We start from the raw sequence: 15,096 nt of genomic DNA, 5'->3' as shown, positions 1-15,096 counted from the left end.
AACGAGTATAAAAATGTGTGTATACACATGTAATGTATTCATTTATATATAGAGTTTGGAGTAGTTGAAGTAACAAAGTGCAGATTCACTAATATCTCTCTCTCTCTAAGAAATTGAGGCTGCCTCTTGAGTGTTTGGTGGCGAGTCCACACTCATAGTCGAGACGTCCAGGTTCGGGATCACAGGAGCTCGCTGCCTTCGCGTAACTGTCATTTTCAGACCTTCTGTGGTGTGGATAGTTGCGCCAGTAGTCATCTTGACCTGCAAAGAGCGAGAAGGAAGCGTTTACTTTGGGCGATAAAATGGACTAAAAACACATGGTAGTGATGTAGATGCTGCGCGATTGGGTATGATTTTCGAAGATATCTTACTGGAGGGGCACCAATTGCGAGCTGGAAATCAAATCTACGGACAAGCATCGCGACTGCTACAACAGTCTGCAAATCGAAGAAGATGATTGCGGTATTAACATCAATGTGACTATGATATGATGAGCAGATTAAGCAATAAAAACACAATTCAACATCTGACTAATGGCAGGGCTTGAAATAGTTTACCTCGAACGTTGCAAACATGTCTCCGATACACTTTCTTGGCCCTCCCCCGAATGGCAAGTAGCTGCAACAGAAAAGTGGTGAAATTCCTCGCATTAGCTGACGATTGTTTGAGATATCAGACTATCAGTTGGAAATGAAAATACATGACATATTAAAATGTGAACATGATCATTTCTTTTGTGTTCGTGTTGTTCTGTCGTCGACCAGGCGGTTGAAACCTCAGATTTCATACATCAAACCGAGATGGATTGCATTATCCACGGAAAATTACAGTGTGAGTTGCCATATGCCAAATAGTCATTTTAGATTTGGACACAAAGATAGTAGCTGAGGATTCAGACCTGAAATTCTGGTTTGTCTCATTTGGATTAGGGCCGTCTAAAGGCCATCTTTCAGGATTAAATTTGTCGGCTTCTTCCCAGAGATGAGGGGAACGGTGCAGATTCCACACAGATATGAATATATCCTCATCCCTGCAACACCAACTTCGTTTAGATACAAAGAGAGAAGGTCCTGTCTATGCAAAGAGGCGATCCCATAGTTCAACGACAGACAATGCGACACTCTCATTCCAGGTAGCAAAATGCCACTGTTATTGAGAACTAACTATTTAATCAAAACCTGTAAAATTTTGTATACACAACAATTTCGTGGTTATCAAGAACTAACTTTTTAATCGGGTACTTCCCAAGCATGTCATCACCAAGGGAACGGCGGATTAGAACAGGAGGCTGTGGATAGAGTCTCAATGACTGCAAAAGTTGGAAAAATATAAAAGCAGTTAAAATTGAGATATGGGAAATGCAGAGATAGCTTGCAACCGATATTCTGGTTGAACGGGCATTACTCACTTCATTGATAACTCTAGTTGTATATTTTAGCTTCTTCATATCTTCGACAGTTGGAAATCGGTCACCTAGAACTGAATCGACCTGTGCAGCAGTTTCAAAGATACATATTAATTGAAGTGATCATCGTCAGACTCGGAGCCAGAGGTAAAATGGGCAAAGAGACGAACCTCTTTTTGAAGCTTGGCCATCACACTAGGCTCCTAGAAGTTATAAAACAATTAGACAGAAACGAAATGTTAGAATCATATACTCCACTTTACAACATTGAGTATTTGTGGACAACCACCGTTGGCGTTAATACCTGTGAAAGAAGATAAAATGTCCATGTCAGCACAGCAGCAGATGTTTCGTGCCCAGCTATGAGCATTGTCATCAGATCATCACGGAGTTGTTTGCTTGAAACCTACAGATTATCCCGATGAGGATCTTACCAGAAAATTCAGTGATGTATTATAAATAGACAGAAAGATTAACTACTTCCGTACATCATCCCCAGATGCTAATAGGAAATGAAGAATGCTAGGATCTCGTTCGTTCATGTACTCCTCATGGAACTGCAGTTCTTCTTCATCTACAATTTTCTGAAAACGGAAGAGGGGAATAGGTCAAGAAAGGTAAAGATTTATTGCAGAACACCAAGAACATAGCGAATGAAACAAGAATCGGAAATAGACAAACGAACTTTACCTTACAAATTGCAATCAGGTCATCTAATGTGTCGTTCACTAGCTTCAGGGCAGCATTAACCTTCCTCAACTTTGGCGAAATATCTTTCCATATGGGAATGTCCCAGAAAGGAATTGGCGCGACACTTCTGTCCTCTGCTTCTCGTAAAACAGTGTAAACAGCCTGTAGCAAAGAGCGAGTATGAGAGCTGGTTTCACATAAAATGGTCCTAAATGATAAGCTAAGTACGTGCCAGGCCAATACCTCAACAATTCCAGTATCGACACTTAAAGAGTCGAAATCATAATTGAATACTGCTTTCCCAATGATATCTAATGTCAAACGGGAAAAGAGAGACTCCATCTCAACATCCTCGCCATCAGATGCAGCAGCGTCAAGCTTTTTGCATAGTCTATCAGTCGCATCTCCAAACAAGCTAAACATTGCAGCCACAAACTAAGAGGAACAACGTAAAGTGGTATCAGTTACAACGACATATATACTACAGATCACATTATCCTTAAATCTTTCTCGTGTATTTCTTTATTTCTTTTTTTGGGATAATAATGGTTGCACCATCTGCACACTACCTTCTGGTGCAACGCAGGCACTATAGCACGTCTTCTAACACGCCATATTTCCCCATCAGCGGGTATAAGTCCTTTTCCCATTACAAAGTCTAAAATCTCAGCTAAAATTCCCTGGTCGGAAACCAAAGAAAACGAACTCAATTCAGTTCACAAACAGATACTGAAATCAAAACGTTCAGAAGTAGACAAGAAACGAAGCAGAAACATCTCGTCTCTGCAACTGCAATACCTTCGAATAAGACTTTGGATTGTCTTTCAATATATGTTTGGCGATTGAAGGATCCGATACTATTAGAAACGACTGCAACAGAACCCCATAACAGTTACTCAGCAAAGCATAAATTCAAACGAAAACAGACACTACAATCAAACTGAACCTAACCTTAGGACCAAATGTTAGCCTGAAAATTCCACCATAAGTTAGGTAAAGCTCATACAATGGCACGAAAAACGGCTCGTTTCTGATGGCGCCTATCGATCCTTTTGCCTCAGGAATCTTCAGATAGTCCCCTGAACCCCCGGTGACATTGACTATGAACTCAACTATCTCTTTCGGTAAGCCCAGTTTCGACAAACCGTTTTCGAGTTGCGATTGAAAGCTATAATCATAACAAGAATGCAATTTACAATCCAGAAAAGGAATTACACAAGAAAATAATTGCATAACCAAACCTATCATACTTCACATCCAAACAAACTGCAACATTAATGAATAACATACAATACCTCAAAAATCACAAAATCCCCAATTCTAAGAGTTTCAACAATTTCCCAATGGTACTACAAATAAAGCACACAGTACAACCTAAAATCCACATTTTTACCTTTGCTTCTCGACTGTGAATTCTCCGGAAGCAATTCGCGCCGAGAGCTCCGCCCTACGCTTCTCTTCCAAACGCCTCTCCACATCCTTCACCGCATCATCTCCGGGAGCTCCTCTCCCATTACCCGACGCCGAGCAACTAACCACGGAATTCCCTGCAAATTCAATCTATATTCACGAATAATAGACGATAAACACGAAAACAACCAGCTTAGTTGTACATTACGCCTCACGCATTGTACCATTGGACTTCAAATTAACAGCAGGGCTGAATTTCCTTCTCCAGTCTCTCGCCTGAAATGTCTGCGGCGAGAATTGGTGGAAGGAGAGACTCGCAGCCATTGTTGTTTCAGAGAGAAAATGATGCTGGGGAGAGGAGGAGTCAGGAAGACGATAATGGGCGTAAGTCTGCAGAGTCCGCCACAACAGCTAAGAGAGATTCTCTAATGCCAGGAAGAAGGTACAACCGGCGATACGCTGTGTATCACTTAAATATTGTACGGTGATCTGTCGAGATTAATATTGGAGTGGCGTTAGTAATATTCGGTCCGCTAACGACAAACGAAGGAATCTACTGAATTTTGTCTCTTCTAATTATTTGAATTTTTTTTTTACTTTTGGTTTTTTCAAATTGAATAAGATGTTAAAAGTCATCTAAACGTAGTTATATACTTTTGCAAACATATTATTGGTTAAACATATTATTGTTCTATGTTAAAATAACACCACCTCTTAAAATATCATCATATCATCACTTATCCAGCAATATTATAAATGATATATAGCAATAGTATAAACACTACACAACAATCTATAGGTTATTGTATAGCGTGTTGGATATTGCTGGCCGAGAAAAAATTGCTGTAAATTGTTGTTTAGTATATTGGATATTGTTGGCTGAGAAAATTTACCTTTCAGAATTTTTTATGATTGTCACATGGCAGTTGATTATTCGTCCACGTGTACAAATAATTAGCTAGAAATGGTGGTATGATGTTATTTTAAGAGCATCTCCAATGGTAGGCTAACCACCGGCTAGCCGATTGACGTGGCTAGCCGATCGGCTAGCCGAACCATTGGAGTAGGCTAGCCGAATTTCGGCGAAAAAACCGGCGTGGGCTAGCCGATCGCGTGTGGCTGGCCGATGCGCTGGCCGCCATTGTGGCGGCTCGATCGGCCAGCGCTATTTTTTAATCTTTTTTTTTTATTTTGTTTAATTCTTTTTATTTTTATTTTTTTTAATTCTTTTTTTTTTAATTTTTGAAAAACTATATAAACGCGATTTTCTCTATCTCTAAATTTCTGTACAAGAGCAACATCTAGCGATGGACAACAACAACTAGCCCAATACAAAATTAAGACCTAAAACAGAAACATGTCATACCGTCGGGCCGGGGGCAAACTATAACGGATTCAAGGCATACTAACATTTTCTAATGTATTTTTTTAATAAATTAGTGAGGAGTAGAGTGGGATGGCTCGTGTGTGGAAGCCCAGATTTTTTTTTATTATGTAATTTTTTTTTATTTTTAGTTAATGTACTTTTTTTTAAAAATAAAATTAATGAATTTTCCCGTATATGTCTCGTAAATTTAATTCGGTAATTTAATCGTGATTTTAATTCCGTAAATGTAGTATATTTTGAATTATTTTTATTGCGGCTGGCCTATGGCTGGCCTAAATCTGATGTGGCAGGTAGATATTTTAGTGTTGCTGACGTGGCAGGGGAGAGAATGACTAGCCTATTGCTGGCCTATGTACCATTGGAGATGCTCTAAGAGGTGTTGTTATTTTAACGCACTCCTCACGGTATTTCCTTTTCGTACTTTCTATAAATACCTCATTCAACTTATTTAATTTTGTTAAATAGATATAAAGTAAGTAGTATATTCTAGTACTAATTTATTTTACTTAAAATTAATATATAAATAAATTTTATAATCCATTTTTCATTCATTTTTATTTAAACCAATAAAAAAAAGTGAACCTTCAAATTTACTGTCCATTAAATTCTCCCTCATTTTCCGGAATCAAATGATCAAATGTTTAGTAAAATTGTTGAATGTCTGTTGAAGGCCCATTTCCTCTTCCAACAATATGCGGATTGAAAGGTTACCGGAAACATATCCATTCCTAGAATCATAGCACATATTGTGTTCGATAAAAGTCGTGAAAGAGGATTTTCTAGAGAAATGGGTTTCTTCTCGTGTTTTACGAGAGGGAAAATCAAAGGGAGTAAGAGGAATGAGCCAATCGCTAGTGCTAACCCTCAACAGCCTGCCGGTACACATTTTTATGCAAAAATTGAATCTTCCAATAAATAATTTATTGATTTATAGTATGATTTTGTTGTGGTGTATTCAAATTTCAAGAACTTGTTGCATTAGTTACATGTTTTTGGGGATTTTGAATGTATGTAAAATCGTAAATACTCTATTTTTAACACATTTAGGTAAAAAAACTTACATGAACTTCTACTTTTTACTTTTTTGGCATAAGCTCGCCAATGACACCATTTATTCAGAGTCCGATAGAAAGTCTAAAAGAGCGGTTGCAAAGTTCTCAACGATAGTTTTCTAATGGTACATAAATACAAACTTAAACGAAATTCGAATAATTGTGAGAACAACATACATACTATAGACAAGATGGATGCATAATTTTTTTCATGTGGCCAATATTTTCCAATTTTGAATTTTAAACATTGAAAAAGAGAACTTTTTTATGTTTTATTTCAATATTTTAAGACTTGCATAATAATTTACATAAAATATCTATTAGAAATGGGCCACTCACCCCTTAAAAGGCCTCATAAGGGGGAGGGTTATCCACACTTATATAGAGAAGCTAGGATCATCACCAAGCCGATGTGGGACAAGATATTAGAATTTTAACACGCCCCCTCACGTGTGGGCCGGAATGACACATCGGACTTCCATCACGTGGGTAGGCAAGAGAAGAGATAAAGAGATAAACCATCATCGACTTGGGCCCTGCTCTGATACCATATTAGAAATGGGCCACTCACCCCTTAAAAGGCCTCATAAGGGGGAGGGTTATCCACACTTATATAGAGAAGCTAGGATCATCACCAAGCCGATGTGGGACAAGATATTAGAATTTTAACAATATCCTTCCAACATTCTATTAAGTATATTGTGAGAATGAATAAAATTAAGACTTGATTTGTCCAAAAACAATAGTCTCTTTTTTATGTGTTGGTCTTTCTACAAAAATTAGTGTCTTTTCGTTTTTTTATTCGACTCGCCACTTTTTTCTCTTTCTCCTACTCGTTTCTTAATCTTTATCTTTTTTCCAATTTATTCAATTCCCCACAATTTACTATTTTTCCGATAAAACTTGTGTCGTTCATAAAAAGTTGAGCTCCTTGTAGGCTACACTTGTGTTTGCCAAAACTTAAAAATTAGAAGTGTATATTCTTTTTTGCCAAAAAAATAGTGACTTCAAAAATCTAAATATGAGTATTGTTCATGTATTTACATACAATACACCATAGAAGACATCCATTTCCTGGACATGGTGCTAAGAACTCGCAGGCAATTGCAGCAGATGATGGTGACGACGACGAAAATAAGGCAGAGGCGTTCAATTTCCGCGACCTTGCAACAGCTACAAAAAATTTCAAACCAGAATGTCTAATTGGAGAAGGTGATATTGGAAGAGTATATAAAGGAATCCTTCAATCTGGCCAGGTAACTTTTTCATGAGAATTTCAATTTTTTCCAAAAATTGAAGTGTAATTAATCTTCGTTGGGACTGACCAGAAAATGGAACATCTTCGTTGGGACAGATAGAATATATAGATAATTCTAGTATTACATATTTTTACCCTTTTATAGTACTCCCTCCGTCCCAGTTTAAGAGACACATTTTGCCATAAAAGTCTGTCCCAGTTTAGGAGTCACATTTAGAATCATCCATACATAAAATTTTACCTCATTATTCATCAAAATTACACCCAAATGTCATTATCTACATAAAAATAAACAAAAAAACTGAAAAACCAAAAAGTCAAATCATCTCACTTTCCACCAACTCACTTTATTTATTACACACTCCATCAATTTCTTAAAACTTGTGTCATAACTAATTCTAACTCCTAAACTGGGACGGAGGGAGTAATTAGGAAAAGATTAGGTATCTCCAAATTTGAGAGTAATTTTATCTTTATTCAAACAAAAATTCTACCTAAAAAAACAAGTTGTTTCTCAACAGGTCATGGCTGTTAGGCAGCTAGACAGAACTGGAACACAAGGGAGCAAAGATTTCCAAACTGAAATAGTGAAATTAAGTCAGCTTCACCACCCAAATCTGGTGAAAATAATTGGATATTGTGCTGATGGAGATCAAAGGCTTCTAGTTTATGATTACTTTCCATCTGGTTCTTTGGAAAAGCATCTATTTGGTAAACTCCAAACCCTAATTTCAAATTTTTGAACAAGATTTTGAAATGGACTTTTCTCCTTCAGATATTGCAGGGGATCGAAAGCCGTTAGACTGGCCCGCGAGAGTTAAGATAGCGTACGGGATAGCTCTAGGGCTCGAGTTTCTGCACGACAAGGCCAACCCGCCCATCATATACCGCGATCTGAAGGCGTCGAACATCATGCTGGACGAGACGAACACCGCGAAGCTGTCGGAATACGGGCTGGCTAAGCTCCTGCAGGGAGGCACCAATCCGAATGTGTCGCCCAGAATGGTCTCGTCATATGGTTATTGTGCACCCGAGTTCGAGATGCACGGGGAGGTCACAGTGAAGGCTGATGTCTATAGCTTTGGCGTCGTCCTGCTGGAGCTGATCACGGGCCGGAGAGCCTTCGACAGCCAGAGGCCCACGGAGGAGCAAGTTCTCGGAAATTGGGTGAGTAAAACTACTAACCTAGTAGTACATACTATCATCCGTCTCATTAAAAATGACATGACATGTTTCTTTCGGGCACGTAGATTGAAAAAATTGTTTTTTAAAAAAATTAAAAAAATAAATGTGAGTAGCTTTTTGTGAAAAAGTAGTTTCATTTTTTTGGAATAGACTACTTATAATACTCCCTCCGTTCTATAGTAGTGGAGTTATTTTTTCATTTTGGGATGATCCATCATAGTAGAGTCATTTCCCTATTTAGCAAAAATTTGGGTGTTTTGGCAGGCCCAGTCCGGTAATCCATTTATGTAGTATATGGTTTGTGGGCCCAAGGCAACGACAACCGTACAATCAACTGACATTATAACTGCTTTATAACTACTTTATGGTTTTGTTTGCCAGGTGAAACCGTTTCTCAGGAACCCGAAGAAGTTTCCTGAGATTGCGGACCCACTTCTGGAAAGTCAATACCCTATAACGAGCTTGAATCAGGCGATCGGGGTGGCATCAATGTGCCTTCAGGAGGAGCCGGCCGTTCGCCCTTTGATCTCTGACGCCGTGGCTGCATTGAGTTTTTTGGCGATGGATCCGCCCTAGGCGGCTTTGTAACAATATGTAGAGGCCAAAATTAATTGACATAGTAAACAAGAAGAGATGTAAATTCAGCCAATGTTCTTTTTTGTCTAATCTATGATTTTTGTCCCATGATTTGGGACATTGTTTTGTGATCATTGATGCATTCTTCTAAGAAGTATAAATGACCAATGTTATTAATAGCTATCTATAAGTCTATAACCATTGTAAATTATTATAGAAACTCTAGAAATATTTTTTTGGCTCAACAAATTCAAGATTTCCACTTCATATTATTCTACATTTTTGTCACATCTAATTCTAGGGTTTAACTCTATGCAGAAAAAGGTTTGAATGAGCTTAAAATATTAAAAATCAATTTCCAGGGACAAAAAGATGTTAAATGAAAATAGATATTTTAAACAAAATAATACTCCAAAGTTATAAAAAAAAAAAAGTGTAGTGTAGCTTTAAATTAAAATACAAGATTGAAACAATAATTCAAAATACAGATTATCCAAATATCACCTAACATCAACAAAAGACACCTTCGGCTAATCAGTCCCTTTTCCTCGACGATGAATCTCCATATCCTGAAAAATTATAAAATTCAATATGGAAATACATTCGAATAATGATGTTTCTATTTTAGAAAATGTGTAAACATTTAAAAAGGAAAATGTGTTATTTAAAGGGGTGGAAAGAGTAAAATTTACCATTTCCGTTTGTAGCAATGAAGATGCGTAAATGGGGGTCGACAGGAAGGCCGACATCCTCATATCTCTTGTCGTACAATGAGTACCTAGATATCAAATTCGATTTAGTAAAATTCGGTGAGTAGAGTCTATCAAAAACGGTAACTAATCGAGTAAATTGGATAGTAAATTTTAAATACCTCCCCCCATTGTTGTAGCTTGAGCTGTATCTATGTAGACCTCGACCAAAGTCGGAATTCCGGCTTTGGTCATTTGGAGGTGTGCCATCTTGTGAAGGCGCTTTCCTCTGCAATTTAAATGAATATATTACATGTGTTGTTGAAAAAAAAATGAATGTAACATAAAAATATTTGACAAGTTTTCTTGCACTGAAATCTTAATACGATCTCACTATGTGAGCAAAAATCATACCTTCAACGACGATGAGGGGCCATTAGAACCACTTGGTGTATTCATTGGATATGGAATTCCTCGTGTAGTACTAACCGGTCTAGGTAACACATAAGTTAGTTTTAATTAAAATTATAACATAAGCTAAAAATCAACATTGTATGTGTAATGAATTAATATAGATACAAAGAATGACGATTATTGTTAAAGATGAACTCTCAGTGTTACCTAATTGGAAGTGGAGATTCCATAGCTGCAACGTTGTTTTGCGCTTGTTGTGTTGGATAACATCGTTGAGCTGCAATGACATTTAATAAACCCGACATCGGGTTATCATATGGTACCTGCATAAGTTATGTATATGAAAATTAGTGAAATATGTAAATAGATTTTTTTTGTTTAAACAACTTGGTAATGATTTATTATTAACAATTTACCTTGGGTGTTGATGTTGCTGGGCTGTTCACATTGTTGGACATGTCAAAGCCATTGGGTGTATTCAATGGATATGAAAATCCTTGAGATCTCATTGGCCTAAAGGTACATCTATCATTAATTAATTGATAATTATGATTTATGAGTACCAAAATCATAATAGTTTCAACATATGCAATTTAATTAATAGTGTTTCGCACATAATATTACCTTAAATTCTCTGATATTATTTCGGTGTTCTGGCCATCAGGCACTGAATAAGTATTGTGCATGTTAATATTTAGCGCTGCATCAATTCCTGAGCTTTCAAATGGCACCTATCATGAATATAGCAAAATTTGTTAATGATATTACCTCCAAACACACACTGCGCTTACACACAACACACACACGATTCACACTATACATACACATAAAACGGCCGCATTCAATCACATACGACACACAACATTGCACACATAATGCACTCAAATGCACATTGCACACAGGTCGCATGCACACCACAACACAAACACTTGCACATGTATAAAATGAGACATCTGGTTCAAAGTAAAAAATATACAAAGGATTACTCATGTCTTACCAAGGTTTGCGATGATCCAATTTGCACCCCTCTATTTATAGATGGAGATGTCATCAAATGAAATTGAGGATGCATATTTGATATTGACATGTTGTATCTATTCATCATCTCATTATGCTGTAATTCTTCACCGGTCATCATTGCACCGTTAAAAGACTGATTCGGTTGATATCTACAACAAAGTCGAACAAAATACTATATTACTTACCAATTTTAGAAAATCCGAGACAATTAATATACAATTATTGAAATATAACTTACTCTGCTTTTATTTTACTTTTCTCACAAAAGAATTGGTGAAATTTCCACACAAAAGGAGAATAGTCGAAATCAAAATTCAGCATTAAAATTGCAAAACCAACTATTCTTTTATTTATTTATTTATAAATAATAAAGTACGATATTAGACGCTGAAGAGCACTTACATTTGTTGACGAGGTTGTAAATTAAAATAGGCTGCAGAAAGATCCACATTTGCTCCATGAAGTTGTGACAGCATTTCCCCCTTCTCATATATAAATATGATATTTAATTTATATAATATTTAAATAAATACATAAATATTCATGTGAAAATAAATACCTGTGATGGACTTCTTGAAAATTGTGGGTGCCTGCTTTGAGGGATGCTGCAAAGTTATTTAAATAATAATTAGACGTATGAATAATACTATATACAAATTAATTATACACATTATTAAGTATATTTGTGCTATTAATTAAATACCTGTATCTTGTTTCTCTTTCAGCTGAGAAATCTTGTGAAGATGAATTCACAATATCATGCAGTTCATCACTAAAGCTTTGCCTTCTTTGATTTGAATTTGATAGTGATTTTGATGATGAAGATACCTGCTCCATTGTTTTTAAGAATAATACTATATACACACACACAAAAATTTATATTTAATATAACTCTGAAAATGAACAAATGTCATTAGAAAGTAAATAATGCAAAACGAGATTTAAAACACTAACTTCACATTTATTTTAAAACTAAACTAATTTTGTGAAAATAGATATACCATCAAGAACTATAATAATAATAATAATAATAATAATAATAATAATAGTAATAATAATAATTATTATTATAATAATATTTTCTATCTTCAAGTAAAATACATGTCTTCTTTTGATTGTTGAAAATAAACATAATCCATATTAGAGGTCATAAATATAAAGTATATTGAAATCACAATTTTTCTCAATGTCTAGCACTTTTGGATTAGACACGAACACGTATCAAGAAGCATGTATCAAAAAGCGACAAAAATTCATCAACTCGCTACACGACAACACTGAAATATAGAGTAATAACCATCACTCATTCAACATGCTTGTGAGTAACTACTAATTAAATAGTCAAACTCAATATTTTAAATGTGCATCTATAGATCTCATCAGTCACCAACAAGCCAAACTCATCAAATTACTACACTGATAATAAATATAATAAACTCTAATAATAACATGCTCAATACTAATTCGAAACTATACTAAATAATCAATCATTGAATCTAGTAAAATTTAACTGGTGCATCCCATCATCTCATCAAGAAGCAACGCAATAAACATTAATAAATCGAAATGCTTAAAACCATTAAATTCAAATCTACCGAATAATTAATCAAAATTAGATCTCAATAAACCAAAGATAAACACTGAGATTTGACTAAAATTAAACATAAATTAACACAACATTCAAAATGAAATCAACCAATACCTTTGTAAGCAACTTAATTATCACTTTTCACCAAAGGGGTTGTAGCCTTCACTTTTTGCAAAATAAAACGAATTTACATTTACTCTTCTTTAAATAATTTATAGACATGAAAGCGCATCACGGATTAGGTAAAAATGAAATTGAAAATAATTAGTAATTAATTTTAATGATACCGTTTGTACAATCTGGTCTGTAAAATGGACATCCACAGATACTAGCAAAAAGCATTTAATACGAGATTTGAATTTAAATTTATAATTCATTAAAATTAAGTGTGTGATTATCTGTAACGACCTACTTTTTATTTGACCAAAATGAAATTAATGTTAATTCAACTATTTTAGTATCCGTTCTGGATTAGCCGGATTAGCATAATCTAAGTTAATTTGAAATATTTGAAATATTTTCGTTTTTCCCCTTTTGTGCTGCACATTTAAAAAGGCCCATAACTTTTTGACATTTAAAAAGGAACATAACTTTGTTAGGCCCATGTAATTAATTTGTTTAGGAAGAGCTCAAGTATTATTTTTAAAGAGCTCATATAATTAATTAAGTTGATGTTTGTTTGAAGCCCAAATGTAGTAGTAGTTTCAGAGTGCAACTACTTGTTTTCTCATTTTATTAAAATGACTTAATTTGATGAATACTATTGCATTTTCTTGGAATTTTTTTTATGCAGTATGAAGATGCTGCTCTTAAAAACGATATGTTATGTTAAAAATTACAATGCTCTTATGGTTTTGCTATGCTAAGGATGCTAATTGGGTCCGTATTCGATTGATGTAATTGGTTACGACGATAATCATTTAAATTAGTACAAAATTTTGTCAAATTCTGGTTCATCCCTGTAAATTTTGAAAATAGAATATTAAATATAATAAATTTCAACATTTTCCAATTGTCTCATATAAAATGATTTCTTTTGATGATGCTAAAAATGACGTTGTTTGACGAAAATATTTTTTTCTTTTTTTTCAAAATTTTTTTTTGAACCGAACAATACCACAAGAAATGCATATGATTCCATTCATTTTAATAGTTTAATTAATAATCTATCAAGTCTCGCACGCACATGCACACTCTTGCACATAATTATTGTAATTTTTTCATGCTACCGTTTGTATAATCTTGTCTGTATTATGAGCAACCACAGATACATACAAAAGCATTTAATTTGAGATTTTAATTGTTATTCCCATGAAAATAAGGATGTGATTATCTGTAACAACTACCTTATATTTGACCAAATTTAAATTTCATGATATGAATATGATCCATAAATAACAAGAAATGTTGGGTTCAAAGGCATTGAAAGAGCTACTTTCGAAAACGATAATCAACAAACTCCTTTAGATAATCGGTCTTTTTTCCTCGAAGATGACTCTCCATTTCCTGAAAAGGGTATACATGTAGAAAAGATTGGTATGAGAAGGTAAGAATTGATTGCACTAAATTCATAGTTAAAATATTTGCACTAATATATGTACTAAATAATTGCACTAATTTACATTGACCATATAAAGATAAATTTACCATTTCCATTTGAAGCCATGAAGATGCGTAAATGGGGGTCGAGAGGAAGGCCGACATCCTCGTACCTCTTGTCATACAATGAGTACCTATGCATCACGTTTGATTTAATAAGAACTGGCGAGCAGAGTTCACTAAAAATGTAAGTAAATATTATGATAGTAAATTTTGAATACCTTTCACCATTGTTGTAGCCTGAACTGTACCTATGGAGACCTCGACCAAAATTTGAATTCCAACTTTGGTTAATTGGAGTTGTCTCATCTTGAGAAGGCACTTTCCTCTGTGCAATAAATGTATATATGTACGATGAAATAAAATATGAAGTTAAACATAAAAATGTAGTGGTGAAACACTCCATGGGAATTGGAGAGTTTTTTCAAAAAAAATAGTTTATCAAGATAAATTTAATCCAGAAAAAGTTTTTTTGCATTGAAATTGTATACATCAGACAAATTATGTATAAAGTCGTACCTTCAACGACGATGATGAGGGAGCGTTAGAACCACTCGCATAGAAGCCACTTGTTGTATTCATTTGATATGGACTTCCTTGAGTAATACTAACCGGTCTATGTAACACATAAAGTTAGTTTTAATTAAAAGATAAGCTAAACATCAACATGCTATATAATATATATGAATAGGTATACATACAAATGATTTTGGTGAGAGTGATTAATATCGATTGAGAATGACACATTTCAAAAGTTTAGTTAATATGACCACCTTAGTTGTTAATATAATAAGTTTTGCACACACATGCACACTCTAGCACA

At 34.9% G+C, this 15,096-nt stretch overlaps 2 protein-coding genes across 3 annotated transcripts; one reads left to right on the top strand and one right to left on the bottom strand.

Moving 5' to 3' along the window:
* Positions 1–6: 6 nt before the first annotated feature.
* On the bottom strand, positions 7–3,937 carry CYP97A3 (cytochrome P450, family 97, subfamily A, polypeptide 3). Of its 2 annotated transcripts, none has more exons than XM_048108374.2 (16): positions 3,730–3,937; positions 3,489–3,642; positions 3,047–3,263; positions 2,894–2,965; positions 2,665–2,775; positions 2,339–2,530; positions 2,096–2,257; positions 1,894–1,989; positions 1,710–1,811; positions 1,576–1,608; positions 1,409–1,489; positions 1,227–1,309; positions 899–1,030; positions 558–618; positions 372–437; positions 7–261 (listed from the first exon to the last, which is right to left on the bottom strand). In XM_048108374.2, the coding sequence occupies exons 1-16, from the start codon at positions 3,827–3,829 to the stop codon at positions 106–108; spliced, it is 1,818 nt and encodes a 605-aa protein (XP_047964331.1). In that variant the 5' UTR covers positions 3,830–3,937; the 3' UTR covers positions 7–105. The 2 variants fall into 2 exon arrangements, with proteins under 2 accessions (XP_047964331.1, XP_047964332.1); XM_048108375.2 differs by having other exon boundaries at positions 3,489–3,655; positions 3,730–3,880.
* Positions 3,938–5,490: 1,553 nt separating this feature from the next.
* Positions 5,491–9,097, top strand: LOC125214611 (putative serine/threonine-protein kinase PBL26). The gene is made up of 5 exons (XM_089068373.1): positions 5,491–5,770; positions 7,055–7,200; positions 7,724–7,913; positions 7,978–8,369; positions 8,769–9,097. Exons 1-5 carry the CDS (start codon positions 5,680–5,682, stop codon positions 8,961–8,963), a joined length of 1,014 nt encoding a protein of 337 aa, XP_088924499.1. The 5' UTR covers positions 5,491–5,679; the 3' UTR covers positions 8,964–9,097.
* Positions 9,098–15,096: the final 5,999 nt, after the last annotated feature.

This window comes from Salvia hispanica, chromosome 3 (assembly GCF_029641045.1).
Source record: "Salvia hispanica isolate PSC_SH4W2 chromosome 3, Shi_PSC_v1, whole genome shotgun sequence".
Classification (NCBI taxonomy): Eukaryota; Viridiplantae; Streptophyta; class Magnoliopsida; order Lamiales; family Lamiaceae; genus Salvia; species Salvia hispanica.
Note: the sequence above shows the minus strand (reverse complement) of the source record. Positions and strands in the feature narration are given on the sequence as shown.